The sequence below is a fragment of the Mytilus californianus genome, unplaced genomic scaffold, assembly GCF_021869535.1.
Source record: "Mytilus californianus isolate M0D057914Y unplaced genomic scaffold, xbMytCali1.0.p SCAF_11, whole genome shotgun sequence".
In the NCBI taxonomy this organism is placed as follows: Eukaryota; Metazoa; Mollusca; class Bivalvia; order Mytilida; family Mytilidae; genus Mytilus; species Mytilus californianus.
Window position 1 is genome coordinate 51,256,248 of NW_026262593.1, and position 23,468 is coordinate 51,279,715.

At 32.7% G+C, this 23,468-nt stretch overlaps 1 protein-coding gene across 1 annotated transcript in view; it reads left to right on the forward strand.

The window, feature by feature from the left end:
• Nucleotides 1–13,485, forward strand: part of LOC127719236 (neo-calmodulin-like) — a 38,510-nt gene extending 25,025 nt beyond the window's left edge. Inside the window, exons 3-4 of the mRNA XM_052225253.1 lie at nt 11,130–11,372; nt 13,198–13,485. Coding sequence (XP_052081213.1) covers nt 11,130–11,372; nt 13,198–13,229 — 275 coding nt within the window. The 3' untranslated portion in view covers nt 13,230–13,485. The remainder of the gene's footprint in view (nt 1–11,129; nt 11,373–13,197) is intronic.
• The last annotated feature ends 9,983 nt before the right edge of the window (nt 13,486–23,468 follow it).

Sequence of the window (23,468 nt, forward strand, 5' to 3'; positions counted from 1 at the left end):
ATTTATGATAAATATGATAAATAAACACTTGTATCAATATAACTATGTTTAATCATCGTCCTCAATTTTATACGTCTTACTTTTACTTTCTATCACTATTTAGGTTAGTTTGTAATCACTTTATCATTTGTTTTTCACAAAGGAAAATTTGGTGGATGTTTTTATGAATGTGTGTAGAAAACTCTTCCAATAAGATAAAATATGAAGCCATATAAAGTATCATATTTTCACTTTTCGGATAAATTGATATATTAAAAACATTTTTGATAATAGTTTTCACTAAATATGGCTAACCGTTTGATTGCAGAGTACCTCATTGGCGTTGAATGACTTAAACTGCATATCTACTCTCAAAAGTGACAGGGAGCTCTCTATTTTAACAGCGCCACGTGTCCAGATATCCGTCTCTAGTCAGGAAACTTTTTGATGAATGTCTATAGTTATATTTTGATTTTTTTTTGTCATTTTAGGAATTGATAGTTGTCTCTAAAATTTACTGAAAACTATTCTAATCGTTGGACTTTACATATTGAATATAATCTTATCCATCGTTGAAGACCGTTTGTTGACCTTTACTCTAGTTGTCCTTTCGATGATTGTATCGTTAGGTTGCTGTCTCATTTATTAAATGTAGTTATACACCTTTTTTTCTTTCTTTCTTTTTTTTTCTGCAGTTTGCCTATATATTTACTCAAAGAAAGTTTCCAAACAAGTAGTAAGGTCGTCAAGTTGGTTATTTATTCCATTCGTGACCTTTTCGTTACTTATTCCTAATTCGTCATCCTTTTTACTTATTCGTTTCTTATTTGTTTTTTTTTTTTCGCTTTTGATATTGCCCCCTCTTTCTTAATGCTTCTTTTCTATTCTTTTCTTAATTCTTGTGTATGATATTGGTTCAAGAAGGTTAGCGCAAATGTACCGGTTTCTGCACTTGACTGATTCCCTGTTATTATTTGCTGCCTGTTCATTACTTTTTCGCCTTTAATATGTTCCTTCCTTTTAATGATTTCTTTTCTTTTCTTTTTTTTTTTGTCTCTGGTGATAGTTATTGGTTTGTAGAGGTAAAATTGCCCTTTTAGCGCGTATGTACCCGTTTCCGCGATCGACTGATACCCTGTTACTTATTCGCTTTTTATACGTTCAACTTATTTCTTTTGTTTTCGTATCTCTGGTGCTAGCCATGTGTTCGGTGAGTTGAAATTACCCTGTTAGAGCATATGTCCCCGTCTTCTCGATCAACTGATACCCTGTTACGTATTCGCTAAGGAATAAGTAACGAATAGGTAACAAATAATGAAAAAGGAATAAGTAACGAATAAGGAATAAAGAATAAGGAATAAATAAGGAATAAATTACCAACTTGACGACCCTAGAAATAGATTATAATCATATCAAATACATTACCATCTTGTATGATGTAAATCCAAATCTGCATATATATATCTACACTGCACTTGGGTGTCAATCCGGGTTTTTTGCATGACGTTGATAACTAGTAATGATCAAGTCTTTCTTCCAAACAAATAGTTTATTATCATATATCAATTACATTACCAAATCGTATGGTGTAAATCCATATCATCATATAACTATACTTTAATCAAATTTTTATTCGGATTTCTTACATGTCATGTGATATGAGTAAAGATCAAGTTTCAGTTTAGATTGATTTTCCGCCATTATTCAAATGGTTTCAGTAATATAGTTTTTATTTGTATTCCACAACTGTTGGTCTATTTGCGTGAATGTAGTAAAATCTTAAAAATCTAACTATAAAAAAAGGTTAAGAGGCGGACTTGATAACTAAAACTACGTTGGCAGCTGCACCGTGAAAAAATTAGGTCATATATTGAAACAAAAATAATTACTGTTTTGTGACACATAGGATGCAACACAGGAAATGCTCATCCTTCCAAAACATATATTTCATTTTTTGTAAGTGTTTCAGTATGTTCCGTTTTACAAGTTTTGTTCAGCTCTAGCCTATTCGTTTTTTCCTACATTCGCAACACGATTAGTATAACAGCTCAGTTAAAAAGGAATTCATTTATTTTGTTACTAATCAAGTTTTGTTTAGAAATTGGGTTTTCTTTTGATAATGTTTTTTTTTTGTATTGTGCCCTTGCTGTATTCTGCCTTTTATAATAATTCTTTGTGTTATACAGCTATATGGGGAAAAAATCTTAGTAAATAAACGCATCGCCGAATTTGTACTTATGTATACATGCATGAGCAATACGATAAGTGCCACATGTACTGTAGAGCAGGATCTGCTTACCCTTCCAGAGCACTTTAAAAAATCAACCCCGTTTTTTTGGTGGGGTTCATGTTATGTCTTTAGTTTTCTATGTTATGTTTTATAGACTGTTGCTTGTCTTTCGCCGTTTTTTGTTATGGCGTTGTCAATTTGTCTTAGACTTATGGGTTTGAATATTCCTTTGGTATCTTCCGCTTCTTGTTTAATGAGGGGGGGGGGGGGGTAGGACCTTTATCGGGACTCCAGGATCTGGTGTTTTTAAGTTCGGGATTTCGGGATTGATCCTTTCGGGATCCGGGAATTCTTTTTTCGAATTTCGGGATGTCGGGATTTAAATCTTTTTAAATTCGGGACCTCGGGATTCCAGGTTTTTAAGCCCGGGATTTCGGGATCAGGACCCCTCCTACCCCCCTTTAATAAATCATTTTGATCTATATTTTTTTTTACTCAGCTTAGTAGAATGAATTTAGCGAGCTCACAGAAATGTCCACTAATTCTTTTATTATAAACAGTGCGCAGATATTCTGTCTGCAATATCATGTAACGTGATCTTACTGTTAGTGACGTCAATTTTTTTTCGATGACGTCAAAGTTATAACCTTCTAGCTACTTCAACGTACAGTATACTACATGATCGTTCGAGATAATCAATAATGGTGAGTTTTGAATATTAGAATATTTAAAATGTCTTGCAAAACAGGATATGCCCTTTGTAAAAATATTTTGTACACAAACAAACAGCTTTTTTGCGACGACTACGGTCCCTTGTGTGCTTCTTGTATACATACACAATTTTGAACGGTAACTTACGTCACAGTACCCAAATTGCACCTATTCAGCAAAAATAGCAGCGGAAATCTAACAAGTTTTTTGTGAGACTAAACAATTTGTTTTTTTTTATGATTTGACATTATACACGTCTTTCAACATAGGTATATATATTCAAATATACACAAAACGTTCACAGTATATACCAACAGATGAAGTATTCACTTTAAAAGGTAAAACCTACGGAAACGTCGCCATGCGACGTCCACAAAAATTCATCATTTAAAAAATGAGCAAAGAAATATATGTCACAAGATCCCGGCATTTCTTAAAAAATGAATAGTATGCATGGACTAATGTCAAATTGTTCTAAAGATTTGAAGAAATAAAACAAAACATCTGTTATTCGGTTTTTAAGGATGTGAATTTAAACATGAATGCAATGTGCGTACTCCTCATTACATAATCAGGTATGGTTTGGAGGTCTGTTCAAACCCATTTTTCTATGATTCAATATGGATTCAAAATTAAATTGGTGTAACTATAAAGTAAATAAGGACACATCTACAAAATAAACACAGAATGGAAACTTTTATCTGGACCTGACGAAGGTTATCCAGGATAGTGCTTCGGACGCACGAAATTTAACAAGTTATTTTCATGGTTAGAAAGGCCGTCTTTCAATCCAATACTGGCAACTAATGAACACTCGTATACGAAACTCGAGATACGAAATAACATTGTAGTTGTAATTGTGTTTTATACTTGCGGATCTCAGTATATGAATTACTCATAACTTCAGATGTTAATGCGAGGTTTTTGTTAATGGGAAAAGTATGACTCCTTGAGTATCGCAATAACAAGAACTCGCAATCTGATTTCTGATACATACAGTATTTATTTGTAAGTACCAGTAGTTTTTTTCTAAAATCGCCAAAAACTCTCATGTTTGTTCATTCTTCAAAAATCACAATAATAAATACACGCAATAATTTCTGAATTTACAGTATTGTATCTTTAAATTTAATGTATTGCAGTAGATTTGCGCAATATTTAACGTGAGGGTACCCAAATTGCACCTATTTTGACCGTGTTTTCACCTACGTTTTTTATGATCCAGATAGAACGCTCAATATCAAAGTTTTTAAGCAAGGGGTGTATAAATATTTAAATATCATGTATATAAAAATAAGGAGGTGTAGTATGCTTGCCAATGAGACAACTATCCAAATGTGGTTGATGTAAGCAATTATAGGCAACTGCACGGCCTTCAACAACGAGAAAAACCCATACCGTATAGTCGGCTATAAAAGACCCCGACATGAAAAATATGAAACAAGTCAATTGAGAAAACTAACGGCCTAACTTATAATAAAACAATTTGCGAAAAACAAATATGACAGACATGAACCAACGACAACCACTGAACTACAGGCTCCTGACTTGGGACAGGAACATAAAGAATGTGGCTGGTTTAAACATGCTTGTGAGCGCTCAACCCTCCCCTAACCTGGGACAGTGGTGTAACAGCATAACATATAAGAACAAACTTTAAAAATCAGTCGAAAAATGCTAAACTCATCAGATCGATACAAAGCAGAAAAACATCAAACAAAGACACAGACCGGACGTGGCAGGGTACTTATACAAGTCATCCTTAACAACAAAAGACACAAAGTACAGATCTGAGAGTACTCGCAGTTACTGACAGCTAGTTCAAAGCCAATAACAACTAATGAAAAAAGCATGTATCTAAGACTAAAATATCAATCAGTACACATCCAACACCCAATGAATTTAATGTAAAGACGTCATTAACAATCAGAGAAAAACATGACCTTGTGTTTTCACTTTATTTTATCTTTTGTATATCTTACAAAACGAAAATTGGTCATAAAAATACATTTAGTATTACATTTTTCAGAGGGCACGGTGTAGGCCTATTACAAGGTTTTACAGGTTATTAATTAGTTGGAAGCAACATAATTGTTTATCTATATTGATGATATTAATGTCTCTAACTTGTTTAATAAATATTTTATAGGTTGAAAAATTAACCGAAGAGCAAATTAAAGGTAAGTAATTTAAAAACAACTTGTTAGTAAACGGATAATGGTGAATTAGTAGGTGAAAACAAATCCATAAAATCCTTGAAAATCACTATTTTATAATTACATAGCAAAGTAAATACACATTAATTGCAGTTCGTAGTATTTACTAATGTGTTTTCCTCGGTTTTGGTTTGTGACCTGGATTGAATGAACTATTAGATTCTGTTTCAGTTCTTCCTGTCCAAGTTGACACAAAAACTTTGCTTTTTGGATCAACGGAACTTTCAGATGAGCAAAATAGTCTTTTATTTAGTTTGGTGCAGAAATATATTATTAAAAGTAAACGTTTTAACCCTTGATGTTAATGCTTCATCATTCAATAGGAACCCAAGCATTTCACACTGTAAACATTACAAAAATTCATGTTTACTTTTTTTTCTTCTTCTCTTAAGTATTTTCCACCTTTTTCATTTTCATATTCATATATTTATTACAGAGCATGCCAGTAATTATATTTATGTATTGTTCAATAAGTGTATTATTTTTGTAAAAGGAGACGGATTTGTAAAAGCACATTGCTTGTTTCTGAATCCTTAATATGTATTTCATTTGTATAATATGGTTAAATGTTGATTTATCTGAATAAATATTGTTTAAACTAAAATCGCCTCTTGCATGGATTAAAATATAGCTTTCATTTTCAGACTCATTTCGTCTTTTTCTTCTATTTGGTTTTAGTTTCATTGTTTATTTTGTAGATTCTTTAAAAATGATTCCACTTTTTTCGAGTGTTATCCCTTATTTTCAGTCGGTTAGGAACTCTCATAGTTTCCCTTACTTTCATATTTCTAGAATGTGGGGAAGCTTTCCGTCTGTTTGATAAAGATGGTGACGGTACTATTACAACACATGAGATAGGGGTTGTCATGAGATCATTAGGAAAACACCCAACAGATGAAGAACTGAATAAAATTGTAGATGAGATTGATATTGATGGTAAAACCTAAAGACGATCATGTCATTCACTACTTCCTATTTTTTTTTTACATCATTTTAGCTTATTTTACTTCATCCTGCAATTAGCCTAACTATTGTACAAATAACAAGTACAAACATAAATATTTGCTTTATTTTCAGTTCATTTTGGGGTCCTCTTCGCGGTACGTGTTTAAACTATGTCGATTTCTTTGAAAAACCAGAGACAATAATTTGGATTTAAACAACGAAAGCTCAAGTGCCCGGTGTAAAACAATATATGTACATTGTCGGAAATATAAAATGTATTTGTACTCGCTACGAAACAGGTGAAAAGCTTGTCCTGTTTCTAAAGCTCGTACAAATAAATTTTATATTTTCCGACAATGTTCATGTAAAATTGAGAATAGAAACGAGGAATGCGTAAACCCGAACAAAGGGTAGAAATCACCCCAAGGCCACCAATGGGTCTTCAACACAGCGAGACAATTCCGCACCCGAAGGCGGGCTTTAGCTGGCCCCTACACAATAGTGTATATTAGTTCAGCGAAAATGGACGTCACACTAAACTCCGAAACATATAAATGAACCAAAATTTAAAAAAAAGCATACAAGACTAACAAAGGCCACAGGTTCTTGACATGGTACAGGCGCAAAAATGCGGCGGGGTTTAACATGTTTTGTGAGATCTCAAGCCTGCCCTATACCTCTAGCCAATGTGAAATAAACAAACACACAGCAACAAGCACATTGCATATGTATTTAAAGTATACTGATTTGCTTATTCCTAACATTATATTTCAATGAACACAGATCATAGATTTTTCAACTGGACCAAGGTTTAATGTAGATGGTATTTGCAGGAACTCGTACACGTCCTCAAATGAATGACAAGCTTAAGTGCTGCACAAAAAGACAAAAAGGTCAAGTAGAAAAGAAGTCCATGTCCATACCCTTTTGTAAAACCTTGTAATAGGCCTACTCCGTGTTTTTAATATTTTCTGGAAAATGTAGAACTGTAAAATGTACTACTAAATGTATTCTTATGACTTTAGTGTTGTAAGAAATACAAAAGTAAAAATAAAATGAAAAACCACCAAGACGTAGTAAAACAATGTCAATTATAGTAAACAAATAAGCGATAGAAAATTGTGTCAATTAGCATCGTTAAAATAAATAGAATATGTTATGGGTGTGATCCTTGACAAAACACTGATGTTAAAAGCAGATATATTTATAGCATTTACATATTTGATATAAACATATTCTGAGTGTTTTTTTCTTCTTTTGTACCAAAATGAAAGGGTGATATATAATTTACCATGTGAACATACCAGTTACTTGAAAGAATAATATAAATTATATATTTACGCACGATTTCAATCTCGTTAAAATCAGACCGTTATATTTGTTTGTCGCCCGTATACGGACACGGAGCAAAGATATGTTTTGTTTTTTGCATGGTGAAATCGATAAAAATAACTTTAACATGGCTGAGAATTAATTCCCTCCCCCCCCCCCCCCCCTTTTTCAAACAAAAAAATATGTCAGTATACAACATATTTTTATTTTAATCTAAATTATGTCAAATTAATTTACTAGTTTTTTTTTGTGTGTATGACTAATATGTTTTCGATAAGTCTGTTCAATATACCTGGATATCGGTGTAACTATCTCTTCTTTTTGTGTTGGTAGGTTTTATTCTCAACTTTATTTTCTTATTGACATATACGCGGCATTATGTTCTTTATTCGTAGTTGGTTTAATTTCATCCCGCAATCAGCCAACTATTGTACAAATAACGGATACACAAATACATGTTTGCCTTAGTTGCACTTTTTTTTATAAATTTTCTTGTTACTCCGCTCCATTGTTGAGCAAACGATAATGTGAATATTTCTGTGAGTAACAGTTCATTTTGGGTCTTCTTAGCGATACGCGTTTATACTTTGTCGATTTCTTTGAAAAATCAGATACAACTATTTAGTTTCAACAACTAAACCGTGCTTAAAGTGCCGCGTGTAAATTACAGTATAAAACAATATATGTACATTGTCGGAATATATAAAAATTAATTGTACTCGCTACGAAACAGGAAAAAGCTCGGCGAGCTTCGCTTTTCGTCCCGTTTCTAAAGCTCGTACAAATAGATTTTATCTTTTCCGACAATGTTCATGTTTTCTGCTCTTTGGTCGGGTTGTTGTCTCTTTGACACATTCCCCATTTCCATTCTCAATTTTATATATATGTTAGACTCAGAGAGACGTCCGATCTCTAATCGACGCAGATTCCTCAAATCGACGTCCAATGTAAAGTCACGTTCTAAAATCAGTGTCCAATGTGCCGTCATGTATTTCCAAAACGACGATGTCATATATATCATTTAATTATTTGTTTTGAGTTTGATTTTTTTTTTTTTATATATTCTAATCGCTTTGTCTTTGTGTAAAGCTGCTTAAAGAAACTAATTGTTTTCATATATCTGTATATACTTTACAAATCATATAGACTTAGTTGACGTATATAAGAAGGATAAACTAGAAGGCAACATCCTGTCCAAAATAATCAACTTAATAAACATCCTAGAACAAGCATTTGTAGATCACAATAAGACAAACACCGACATCATATTACATGTACATGCATATCAATATATTGGTGAAAAAAGTTAATCCACTCGATCAACGTTGTTTTTTTTCCATATTCATATAAATAAATGACATGTGGATATAAGACAGTGAAGTATGTCCAGTGCACGATGTTTTGTCGATATATCGTGATGTTGACAATATTGTGTCAATACCGTGTTTATGTTGTATATATATAAAGTCCCTACATTTCTGTTTACATCGTTCACATCGTATACATCGCAATGTTAACAACATCGTGTTTATATTGTATACAAAGTTTATACCTTTGTGTTTACATCGTTCACATTGAATACATCGTGATGTTGACAAAATCGTGTCAACATCGTGTTTATATTGTATACAATGTCTACACCTTTGTGTTAACATCGGTCACATCGTTTACATCGTAATGTTGACAATATTGTGTTTACATCGTTCACATCGTTTGCATCGTGATGTTGACAATATTGTGTTTACATCGTTCACATTGTCAACATTGTGTTTATATTGTATACCAAGTATATACTTTTGTGTTTTCCAGTACCAGGTATTTGTTAAAATATTCACCATGGAGTATATATATTCAGTACATGTTTATTGTTTATTGTTTCTTAATATTTTGTGTAATTCTTTTAAATGCAAGTTTTCCATCTTCTCAAATTATTTTTTTTTCTTTATTAAGAATATTTTTCAATGAAGGTTTAGATTTCATGTATACCGTTTGTATGTTTTATGTACTTTTTATTACAACTAAAAAATACTGAAAAACTCAACTTGATATTTTCCGCATACGTGAAGGATTTTATAATTTGCTGTGAAAATAATTCTATCATATATGCAACAATTTGTAATAACACTTTAAGACATTAAATTAAGTATTGGATGTGTAAATAGCATGGTTTTAAATTAAAAACATATTATTGACGGATACACGTCATTATGTTTCCTCTGTGAGCCTCTTGCATTCTTTAAATGTTCTGTATAGCTTAAGACTACGTCACATAGTAACGTTTGCTATGATGACGTTGTTGAGGTTGCAATTGGGGTAAAAAGTGTAGTATATACCCCGGCAGTTTCCTGAATATATAAAAACTGACATCTCTGTGTTGTTATCCAATCACAAAACTCGACACATTTGTAATCCATAAAATATATTTTAAAAAATTGTAATATATCGATGTAAACAATGTAAACATTATATAACATTTCAAACAATATAAATAATGTTGACACCATATCGTGCAGACTACAATGCAAACGATGTAAACACGATATTGATAATACATTGTATACATCGCGATGTTAACGATGTCAACGATGTTAACAGTATATAAGAGTTGTTACAGTGTAAACGATGTTGACACGATATCTTGTTAACATTTTTAATATCGCAATATAAACGATGTAAACACTACATCGTTACTACATCGTATACATCGCGATGTATACGATGTAAACGATGTAAACAGTATATAACAATTGTTACAATGTGAACGATGTTGACACAATATCGTGTTAACATTGTTGATATCGCGATGTAAATGATGTAAACACGATATATTTACAACATTGTATACATCGCGATGTTAACAATGTCAACGATGTAAACAGTACATATAAGAGTTCATACAATGAAAAGATGTTGACACGATATCGTGTTAACATTGTAAATATCGCGATGTCGACAATATTGTTTTAACATTGTGCACTGGACATGGATGGAGAGGAACCAAAATATAAAGATAACCGAAGGACATCTAGAGGCAATATACAGTCTCAAACATTAGACAGAATAAATAAGTATAGTCAATTCGCCTCTTTAAAATCTACAGGACTATGGGTAATCTCATTGTTCGTACACCAAAATGAAAATAACGTTACATCATTGGTTGAATTTCCATTGTTTAGTACGTTTTGAACCAATCACAATGTTTTGGTGTACGATTTTGAAAATATTTCTGTATTAGATTCTGAAACGGCGAATTGTTGAAAAGTATTATCATTTCGACTCTGCAAGATCTTTTTTAACAACTTTTTGAGTTTTTGGGTTCAACCAACCATTTGTATTCGGGAAATGCCTTTATCAAATCAGGAATATAACAGTTGTTTTCTTTAAATAAAGTTGTGACGTCATTGAAGAAGTCCGTTAAAAGAAGCCAAATATTGGACGTCGATTAGAGGGTCATATAATTGGCCGTTGACTTGGAATCTTATTTCATTATGACGTCAGATCTAGATTTTGGACGTCGATTTGATGAACGGACGTCAATTAGATCCTATACAGACGTTGATCTGAGTCTTACATATATATATATATTTCTTCTGTTTTATTTATGTGTCAAGCTATTCACAGAATTTTAAAAATGCAAATGGCGAACAGTTAATTAAAATATGTCTCGTTATCGTTATAATATATTAAAAAAATATAATTTCCAACATATTTTTAAGGGGATGGGAGAGTGACTTTTGATGAATTTTTGACAATCATGACGAAACAGTTTTGCTCTAAAGAAACCGCTAGGGATATTCGAGAGGCCTTTAGAGTTTTTGATAAAGACGGAAAAGGTTATCTCACAGTATCAGAGTTCCGACACATCATGGAAAATCTCGGAGAGAAAATGACATGGGAAGAGACGGAGGAGATGATAGAAATGGTCGACACGGATGGTGATGACAAAATATCTTGTGACGGTACATATATTTACTTGACTGTGTAATTTTAAAAAAGTTGAAGTCTGAACCACAGGCACTTTATAAAGCATGGATCTCTCATTTTGGTGTATAAGATTTCAATTTAAATTTTCCTTTATATTTCAACTTATTTTCCCTCATTTAATGTTCTTCCTTTAATCCAAAAAGCTTACAATAACATTAATGTATGTTATAAGAACTTTCTATTCTTATAACGTTACAAAATGTATATATACAAGGTAAATTAGAATGGAAAAGAGCAAGAAGAACACGTAAAGTGAGTTTTGTCAAACGCATCGAGGTAGGTCACTAACAGCATTTTTTCCAAAATACTTTTGGTTTTTGTTAGCGAAGTCCTTCTTTAACAGTTTTTTTTATAAATACTAAAAATAGCCAAAGACCTGTAACAATTCCAGCTTTGCGCTATTTTCGGCCGTTTATAACTTGTTGATATAAGCGACACAAAAAAATACAACTATGAGAGTAAAAGGCATGTATATGATGAACCGATTGGTACCCTACCTCCAATAAATAATGCATCTATGATCCCCTTCGATGGTTAGGGTTTTGAACTCCAACCACCATTAAACATACTTTTATCGTTAACATATTTTTAAATTAGAACATTATGCAACACCAATAAAGAATTTTAAAAATGGTTAGAGTGCCAATTGCTTACAAGGGTTAAGTACTTGATTCATAAATAATACCGTTTATTGCGATTGATGAGTAAAACTGCCAGTATAAACGTTGCTGACCCGTTAACTGTTCAACCAATTTGAAATTATAAATGAACCAAATTAAATGCTTGAATGATATGGACCAATTCCTCCCAAACTCTGGACAAGATGGATATAAAAATAAGAAGATGTGGTACAATTGCCAATGAGACAACTCTCCACAAGAGACCAAATGACACAGAAATTAACAATAACAACTATTGGTCACCATACGGCCTTCAACAATGAGCAAAGCCCATACCGCATAGTCAGCTATAAAAGACCCCAAAATGACAAAAGTATTTAACAATTCAAACGAGAAAAGTAACGGCCTAATATATGTACAAAATAATGAACGAATAACAAATATGTTACACAGCAACAAACGACAACCACTGAATTACAGGCTCCTGACTTGGGACAGGCATGCACATACAGAATGTGGCGGGGTTAAACTCGTTTGAAGGCGCCAACCCTCCCCTAACCTGGGACAGTGGTGTAACAGTACAACATACGAACAAACTATTAAAATCAGTTGAAAAAGGCTCGACTCATCAGATGGATACAAATAGAAATACATCTAACAAAAACACAGAGTGGATGTGGACGGGTACTTATAAATCCACACAACAGAAAGACACAAAGTACAGATCTGAGAGTACTCGCAGTTGCTGACAGCTAGTTCAAAGCCAATAACAATTAATGAAAGAAATCATGCATCTAAGACTAATGATAGATATATGACCTTTTTTTTAAAGACTAATGGCTAACAATGGTTAATGACCTAAAACCGCAAAAGAGCGAAATTTTACAAAACACAAAAATTCTATACCTTTGTGTGTGCATCGCTCACATCGTATACATCGGAATGTTCACAATATCGTGTCAACATCATGTATATATTGTATACAAAGTCTATACCTTTATGTGTACATCGTTCACATCGTATACATCGCAATGTTCACAATATCGTGTCAACATCGTGTTTATATTGTATACCATGTCTATATATTTGTGTTTACATCGTTCACATCGTAGAATTGTAGACTGTGCGATGTTGACAATTTTGTGTTTATAATTAGTTGAAGTATTCATCTCTTTTTCAGATTTCATAAAAAAAGTTACCACGACAGAGTAAAGATGCTGAAAAATTTCTTAATCATTATGATTGGTTGTGCAGTATTATTAGCATATTTTTGACGTAACAATATGTGGTCTTAATTTAAAAAAAATGTAAGAAGTTTGATTTTAATTTGCGAAATAAGTGAATGGAATGATCTAAATTGGTGATCTTAGATTGTATCTTATACTCACGTGAAAAAATACTTAAGGTTCGTTTTGGGATTTAATCGAGCGACATCGAGGCAAAGGCATGATTTTTTTTCTCGGGAGTATATTTGTACATTTAAGAGATCCAGATAATTCAATAAAATGTAAAAAAAAATATATACTCTGTAATTACAAAATGAATTAAACGCAAATATTGAAGGACAAATACAACGATTCTTTACCAATTTTGAATTCCTTTTTGCTTGAAAATAAGCAGGCACTGAAAACAGATCGAGGGAGTTGGATAGACATTTTTGGTTACATATGTATCAGTTAGGTCATTGAATAAAAACATTGTCGATACTATTTATGTACTTGAATTTTGGCAAGGCACAAGGTCATGCTTAGAATTCTCAGACAGTTAATGACTTCTTTACTCTAGATCCGTTGGTTGTGTACTGATTGATACATTAGTCAGGGATAACATGATTTAGTTGTTTCATGTCAATGCCTTTGAACTAGCTTTTAGTGATCGTTACTTTGAGTCTTTTGTCTTTAATATGTTGATTTATTTGTATGGTGATTCGTGCCAATCTGATTAGTCAAACCATATTCAAATACGTTTTATATTTTGTTCTTATGTTGTGCTGTTTAATCAAAGGTTAGGGGAGAGCTGAGCGCTCACACACATGTTAAACGCCGCCATATCATTTATGTACCCGTCCCAATTGCAAACCAGAAGCCTGTAATTTAATAGTTGTCGTTGGTTGCTGTCTATCATATTTGTTTTCATTTATTTTGTCATACATTAGGCTATTAGTTTTCTCTGTAAAATTTTCATATTGTGTCATGTTGGGTGTTTTAAAGCTGTCTACATGATATGGGTTTTGATCATTAATTGACATATAGTAGCTTACATCGTCGTCATTTTGACATTAGTTGATTGTTGTCAAATTTATAATCAAACCACATCTTTTTACATTTATATTGTGTTTCATTGTATATACATAATGACTATACAAGCAAAGAAGTTGCTGCATCTGTGACTATTCATTTCAATATAGTTGAAACAATATTGGATATAACAAGATACAACAATACAAAAATACCAAGGTTACCAAACAAACAACAATGAAAATTAAACTTTGTCATTACTAACTCACAAAATTTGTCGGGAAGTGCAGGAATTGATAATATATCTGACAATCATGTGGCATATACTCTTCAGGAAAAAAAGGAAGGAAACCTTTCTGACTTTATCGACCTTCGTGATAATATTTTAAAACATTAAACCTTCAGAGTTTACGGTGAGGTGAGTTAAACATTGGGGTCTAGTATCTCGATACCAGAGTTTAGAAATTCAGGGGCATATGTTGTATGGCAAAACGTATTTAATTGATACGATTGTGATCTTTTTTCTGTGCTTTGTACCTGTCAACGTATATTTGTTCCTCCTGACAAAAGTTCCTGTGGAAACATGTTATATATTCTTGTTTTCTTTCATTAAATATTTGGTAAAATATATCGAGACATATACATTGCATAAAAAAACCAATGGGAAATTGTCATCAAGTCGAATAGAAAATAAGGAAGTCGAAAGTCATCTTGTTTGTCATGAATTTTAGTATGAACATTAATTGCCGTCAGAAATTCTAATATCAAAATGAAACAGAACACGTTTGCTTTTTAAAGTTAAATCAATAAAAGTTTGTTTAAATCGACACACGTCATTTGGACATGCATAATTGAATCGTTTCATATTTTTCATGTCGGGGTCTTTCATATCCAACTATACGGTATTGGTTTTTTCTCATTGTTGAAGGCCGTACGGTTGTCTATAATTGCTTACATCCACTTCATTTGGACTTTGGTGGATAGTTGTCTCATGGGCAATCATACCACATCTCCTTATTTTTATATATTTAGAAAATCTAGATTTTTTTAGATAATAAATATCGAAATATCTGTAAGTATGGTTGAAGATATATATAAACGATACTAATTTCCATGTGTGACACATTTCTTGAAATTTAATAATTATTATCACTCTACACACGTCTAAAAGGCTGGAAAGCTTGAAACTGGTAGTCTCAATGAACTTCAAAAACATTATATAAATGAAAATAAGACTGTGTAAAGTTGGTACGTCAAAAGTTCTTTTCTGGATTTATCTTCATCAAGAACACTGAAACCCAAAATTTGGAAAGTCAAGGTTATATAACTACTTTTAAAAAATACATAAGGATATATACGACCAAAAAGTACCTAAAAAAATCCGTAACGGGTTCCGTTGAACCCTGTGTCTGGCCAGCGATTGCTGCTGTCAGTGTAAAAGTGTAATGTTGACTTAAAAAGTGAGTCCATTTATCAGTAAAATACAGAATTAAAGAAAAACAATTTTTTTTTCTGAAGATGCTATTTCATGGTCTTGAAGATTAACTTCTGTTCAAGTCTCATAACAGCTGTATTATGTTTTTTCTGTTTTTGAATCAGCATTAATGAAAAAGACAGCTACTATCAGTCCCCGAGAGTATCAGTAGTCAGTACTTCGGTACTCGCATGCCTATTTATAACAAACTTTTATAAAATTGTCTGTTTTTAAAATTTGATGTTATAAAAACTAAGGTTTCAACTCCCTCAGGCAAAGTTGACCTTAGATGGATTGGGCTATTTTTAGGTACTTTTTGGTCATAAAGCTCTCCAACTGTTTCAGTTCTGATACATCCTTGGCTTTCAAATATTGGGCTTTGAGCGTTCCGGATGAAGGCTAATAAAACTAGAGGCTCTAAAGAGCCTGTGTCGCTCACCTTGGTCTATGTGCATATTAAACAAAGGACATAGATGGATTCATGACAAAATTGTGTTTTGGTGATGGTGATGTGTTTGTAGATCTTACTTTACTGAACATTCTTGCTGCTTACAATTATCTCTATCTATAATGAACTTGGCCCAGTAGTTACAGTGGAAAATATTTTGTAAAAATTTACAAAAATTTACAAAATTTATGAAAATTGTAAAAAATTTACTATAAAGGGAAATAACTCCTTAAGGGGTCAATTGACAATTTTCGTCATGTTGACTTATTTGTAGATCTTACTTTGCTGAACATTATTGCTGTTTACAGTTTATCTCTATCTATAATAATATTCAAGATAATAACCAAAAACCACAAAATTTCCTTTAAATTACCAATTCAGGGGCAGCAAGCCAACAAAGGGTTGTCCGATTCATCTGAAAATTTCAGGGCAGATAGATCTTGACCTGATAAACAATTTATTATCTGTCAGATTTGCTCTAAATGCTTTGGTTTCAGAGATATAAGCCAAAATCTACATTTTCCCCCTATGTTCTATTTTCAGCCATGGCGGCGATCTTGGTAGGTTGGCCGGGTCACCGGACACATTTTTCAAACTAGATACCCCAATGATGATTGTGGCCAAGTTTGGTTAAATTTGGCCAAGTAGTTTCAGAGGAGAAGATTTTTGTAAAAGATTACAAAAATTTATGAAAAATGGTTAAAAATTAACTATAAAGGGCAGTAACTCCTTAAGGGGTCAACTGACCATTTTGGTCAAGTCGACTTATTTGTAGATCTTACTTTGCTGAACATTATTGCTGTTTACAGTTTATCTCTATCTATAATAATATTCAAGATAATAACCAAAAACGGCAAAATTTCCTTTAAATTACCAATTCAGGGGCAGCAACCCAACAAAGGGTTGTCCGATTCATCTGAAAATTTCAGGACAGATAGATCTTGACCTGATAAACAATTTTACCCCGTAAGATTTGCTCTAAATGCTTTGGTTTCAGAGATATTAGCCAAAATCTACATTTTACCCCTATGTTCTATTTTTAGCCATGGCGGCCATCTTGGTTGGTTGGCCGGATCACCGGACACATTTTTCAAACTACATACCCCAATGATGATTGTGGCCAAGTTTGGTTAAATTTGGCCTAGTAGTTTCAGAGGAGAAGATTTTTGTAAAAGATTACAAAAATTTATGAAAAATGGTTAAAAATTGACTAGAAAGGCCAATAACTCCTTAAGGGGTCAACTGACAATTTTAGTCATGTTGACTTATTTGTAGATCTTACTTTGCTAAACATTATTGCTGTTTACAGTTTATCTCTATCTATAACAATATTCAAGATAATAACCAAAAACGGCAAAATTTCCTTTAAATTACCAATTCAGGGGCAGCAAGCCAACAAAGGGTTGTCCGATTCATCTGAAAATTTCAGGGCAGATAGATTTTGACGTGATAAACAATTTTACTTCAGTCAGATTTGCTTTAAATGCTTTGGTTTCAGAGATATTAGCCAAAATCTACATTTTACCCCTATGTTCTATTTTTAGCCATGGCGGCCATCTTGGTTGGTTGGCCGGGTCACCGGACACATTTTTCAAACTAGATACCCCAATGATGATTGTGGCCAAGTTTGGTTAAATTTGGCCAAGTAGTTTCAGAGCAGAAGAATTTTGTAAAAGTTAACGGACGACGACGACGGACGCCGACGGACGACGGACGCCGACGGACGATGGACGACGGACAACGGACGCCAAGTGATGAGAAAAGCTCACTTGGCCCTTTGGGCCAGGTGAGCTAAAAAAGCGCTTCGTACGCATGAAATTCATAACGTGTTGTTTTATTTTTTTCTAAGCATATATTTCTAAGGCTTGCCATGCCATTAACAAGGCAGTTGTTTACTTCCATGTTCAATTATTACTAGGATGCTGGTGTTGCAATTAAAGAGGCAACGCAACAATCTGTTTGTACCAAAACGGTACACGAACAAGCTGCACATACAGGTTGTTCAAAACGATCAGATGTAGGCAAAACACTTTTTCACAGTCATCATAAACATTAGCTGATGATCGTTTCGGCAAATATTCAGATGAAGTCGTATTTATTCATTGAGGCAAATACGACGCTATCCGTTTCGAAGTTACTTCTATTTTATTCTTCTTTAATACTACATTCATCCCAACTAGAACCATCTATTAATGTATATGACCCGTTTACTGGATGCTAGGACCAGTCAAGGAGGTACTAAATGACAAAATATACAGTTTAATTTGGTCGTTTATGTATGATCCAATTATCCATGTATCTACAGTTCTAGAAGATTCCATCTATGAAACAGTCAGTATTGAATATGTGGATCCTTCCGCGAATCCTGGTGCGTTAACAACCACTGCCGTGGACAATTTTGACAACAACAGGAGTTCAACTACGCTTTAAGAATCGTCACATTGTACGAACATTTCCATATTTCAGGATTTTTTTAGGGTAACTTTGCTTATTCTTCATAACCTAATGCTTTGAAATATATGAATTTCTCCTTTTTTTCTCCGATACTATTATAAATATTACTCCAATGTATTACACGCGAGCACAACTGTTCGTTACTTGTTATAAGTTAGTAACTAATAATATTAGTATAAATAAGATATATCCTAGTACTAACCAAATATAACCATACCTTTTAAACTTAAATCTAGTAATAACCTCATTATAGACATGCACTCTGTCTATTGTCATACAAGAAATACATGTATGCCAACCTAGTATAATTAGTCAATTGTGCAACTATATCCTTACATAGTATACACAAATTAACAAAATGATAACACAGATGGCTTGCAGGAGCCGATAATGAAAACATTAAGTATGTGTGGACATCATTCCACGGATGTAGAGCCAAGACAAATGGTCACTCGCCTTGATATATCAGTCCGCATTGAACAATGTTTCAGGATCAGATCAAATCTGTCACTACGATTCGACATTCCATGAATACAATTTAGCAATGTTTTCCGAAACATGTATCAATTATTACCTGTGATCAATCGGATTTCTTTTTTCTGTTGCCAAATTGGAACAGTGAAACGGGGCAAACATATTTTAGCACAACAAAGAGTAGTTTTGCTTTAGGTATTCATATAATAATGGCATTGTTGAGAACCTTATAGTGATTGGTTAGAAAATAGTAAATGAACAAGTGTTCAATCAAGGAAACATAGAACTTCATGAACATTAGATTCTTTTTAGAGGCTCTAATGCATCATGAATATGACATTTCCTTGAGGTTACAGTAGGTGTACTTCTCATTCTTATACAAAGATACTAACATAATTTTTACAGAGGACGGAGAACCTGGTGAGAACTATGTAACATTCAAAGAATGGAGTAATGAGGGGAAATTTAGCCCACATAACCACAACTGGTCTGTAACATTAAAGATTGAACTGAACATTTTAATATGAGACCATTAAGAGAAAGACTACATGGGCTGTTATTAACAAACATTTTGAAAACTGCTGTGAAAATATGTTGTTGTTTAGATGATAAAAAAGACGAAGAAGACACTAAGGCACCCAAAAAAACATTAGAAAAACAAAACCAGAAAATAGCATGTATAAAAAACGCAAAAAACTAACATCAGTCAAGACATCTCTTCACAAAAACCTATAAATTGAGCAACAATACCCCTCATCAAACAGGATTAGATCTCAGGTGCTCAAGAAGGGCAAGCTGCCCATGTGCTATTGTTTAGACAGTTTGATGACTCATATCCGGTATCACCAAATTTAAAACATGTTGATATATGTAAAGTATAAATATGAAAGTTTGAAATGAAGTAAGGTTTTCTATGCCCGGACGACTTTCACTGGTTGACAACACATACATTGAAAAATAAAGAACAAATAACACAAAATTGACAGTATAAACAACACGAGTCCTTTCTTATCAAGACTAGGGATCAATGCAGGTGTTCCAGAAGGGTGTGTATAGTTCCTTGCCAACTGTAAGCACGAGTTGTGCTACGTATTGCAAGTAGAAAATCGGTGAAGAGTCGTATTTGTTGATTATCTTGATCTACATTGGAGGAAAAAAAAAGGATTGTGGCGAGGGGAAGTGGAACATATAAATGATCATTTGAGATTCAGATTGTACACAGTCAAACAAATCCTAAAGGCGTCCTAAAACCGTTCGAAAGTTTCCTTTTAAAGGATCTTTGATTAAATTTTCTTGCAAGCAGTATCGATGAATCATGGAAACACAATCCCTAAAATGTCATATGACCTGCAAAGTGCAATTCGATAAAAGAAATGTTTAGTTCAGTTTCACTTTTTGGCGGCCATTCTTAAATTTTCCGCCATTTAAAAAAAAAGTTTTTAAGTCTAATATACCGGCATGAATTACTAAAAACGTAAGTTAACATTTTAAAAGCTGTTAAAAGATTCGATTTGAATATTTTTTGCTTTAATTTAAACATGGTGGTGAAATTTTGACTGATTGCAGCCATCGTTAAAATGACCGCCATATTGGATTTTTCCGAGTGGGTCTATAGTTTATATTGACTGCCATATATAGATCTACAATAGTGCAAAGTTTCATGCTTTTACCATCAAACCTACAATTGTTCTAAAACTATGCACGAATCGGCTGGACTAAATACGAAAAACAAAATTTTCTTTAAAAGGCAATAACTCCTGTGCTAATAAATATTAAAAATAAAAACATGTACGTAGTTCGGTTGCCAATTAGCTAGAAAACTATAAAATCCAATATACATCAAACGCAAGTTCAAATATTTGGTACCAACTGAAATAGAGTACTAAACTACAAAATCAGTAATTATTAGAACCAACACAAATTGGCATGATCAAAAGAGTGGCCCCACCATCAAACAATAAACGGCAATCAGTGGTGAAACCTAGAACAGACTTCATAAGATTGTGTTACAATTCGTGGTATGGAATATTTATGATGGTCATTAATTAATAATTGTATTAACAGGAAATAATTCAATGGCCATCAAATATTAAAGTTGGAAAATTTATTGAATTGGACACGTTTAATAGCCATTACATACAATTAATGGCCATTACATGTTTACGCTTGAGACAAACAGGATGGAAATTCCTTTTTTCGGTCATCATATTATATGTGTTAGTAATTAATTGGCATTAAATTACCATTATTTATTTTTCATTACAAAAAATAATGGCCATGATATAAGAACAGGTTTTGGTAAAGTTATAATAATGGCTATTTAATGGCATCATAACTAGATTGACCTGATTTAATGGCAATTAATTAGGATTATAATGGTTTTTTTCAGAACCCATTAAAAATGTCATTACAAACTTTGACAGGACTTTTAATGGGTTTTTAGATTTTAACCGGATTTTAATGGGAATTTAATGGTTTGACGTTGCAGTAGTGATATAAGGAGTGGACTGACAATTTTTGCCATCTTGACAAAATTTTAAGATCTTGTTTCACTGATAAGTTTTGATGTTTAAAGTTTCTTTTATCTATATTAACTTTCAAGATAAAGATAAATAGCAGAAACCCATAAAAATTGGTAAAAATCGTTAGAAAATATATTGCAAATTACTATTATTAATTCAAATACATGTTGAAATAGATTTAAAGGAATTAGCTCATGTAAGGTGTCAATCCATGATTTCAAGCCAATTTCCCTCAGGCAAAGATACCTTATATTGATTTGGCTATTTTTTTGTAGGCACTTTTTGGTAATTAAAGCGCTTTACCTGTTTCAAATTTATATATTTTTGGCCTTCAAATATTTGGCTTTTGAACATTCTTGATAAAGGTAAATCCAGAAAAGAGCTGCAGATGCAAAACAATTTTAAATTATTCGATTCCTTTTTTCAGCTGTGTTTACTAGTACCTGGCATTTGTAGAACTTGTCTTGCTGATAATGTTTACAGTTTTGAGTTTCTCTCTTTCTATTACAATTTTCAGGATAATAGGCAAAACTAAACAAATTGGTACAAAATCTTCATCTAAGGGTAATAACTTCTATAAGGAATTGTCTGACAATTGTTGACCTAATGAACATTAAGTAAAATTTACATTTTACACATTTCGTTTCTGTCCTATAGTTGTTTTCAAGATGATGCAGACAAACTATTTTTATCACACTTTCTTTTATTAGCCATGTTTGTCATGTTGATCGGAAGATGGGATCGATGGGCACATTTCTTACACTAGATGATTAAAGCTAAAATTGGTTCAAATGAGGCTTGTAGCATCAGATGACAAGATTTTTGTAAGAATAAATTGTCAACGATGACAGACATGCAAGGATGACGGGTGCCAATTTTAGAGATTAACTTACTTAAACCTTTGGATCTGGTGATTTATTAAAAGAAGATATGGGGTTTCTATATCAATGAGAAAACACCCATAATATTTAAAAAATCAAGACATTTATAGGTCAACATGAGATAAGTATTTATATAAATTACCCAATGTCCAGAAGAGTTCTAGTTTTTCACAACAATATTAAGACATCTGTTTTATTTTCATTTGATGCTTCAAGTTATAATGCAAAATTTTACAGGTAGTGCTGTCCTAATCAATGTTTGAATTTTAGAGTTAAAGATAAAGGTTCTACTACAGGAATCACATAAACTCAACGATATCAATGAACCATTAAAAAGAGGTAATAGGTCAGATGAACGCTGACAGACAGAAATAAACACATTAGAATCAATAGAAACACCAAACATAGTTCATTAATTGCTTACAATATCTGAACACTTAGTTTAAACACAAAAAAACATGCAAATGATGTCAAGTTCAGATGAACATTTCCAGACTGAATTGTACACAATTATTCCATTATAGTTGACATTTTGCTAATAGTTTCTCAGAAATTGACAATACATGTACTACAGGAAAACTGAACTTTGACCATGAAAATGATGTTCAGTTCAGCTGAACCTTAGCCTGTCAGACAGAAATGTACACCTTGTAATCAAATCATATACAAAATTATTTAGTTGGCCTTTTGCTAAAAGTATCTTAGAAATGGAACAAACATGAAACTTAACTTTGACTAATAAACCAAGTAATAAGTTGAAGGTCAGATGAACACTTCCTTCCACACAGATATGTGCATGTATTTATCATTCTTAACAACAAAAATAGATAACCTATTGCTTACAATATCTTGGAATCAGGCCATCTCACAAAAACTAAAACAATGAACCATGAAAATAAGGTCTACGTCAGATGACCTCTGTTAGATGAACATGTACACCTTACAAACCTTTCATACACCA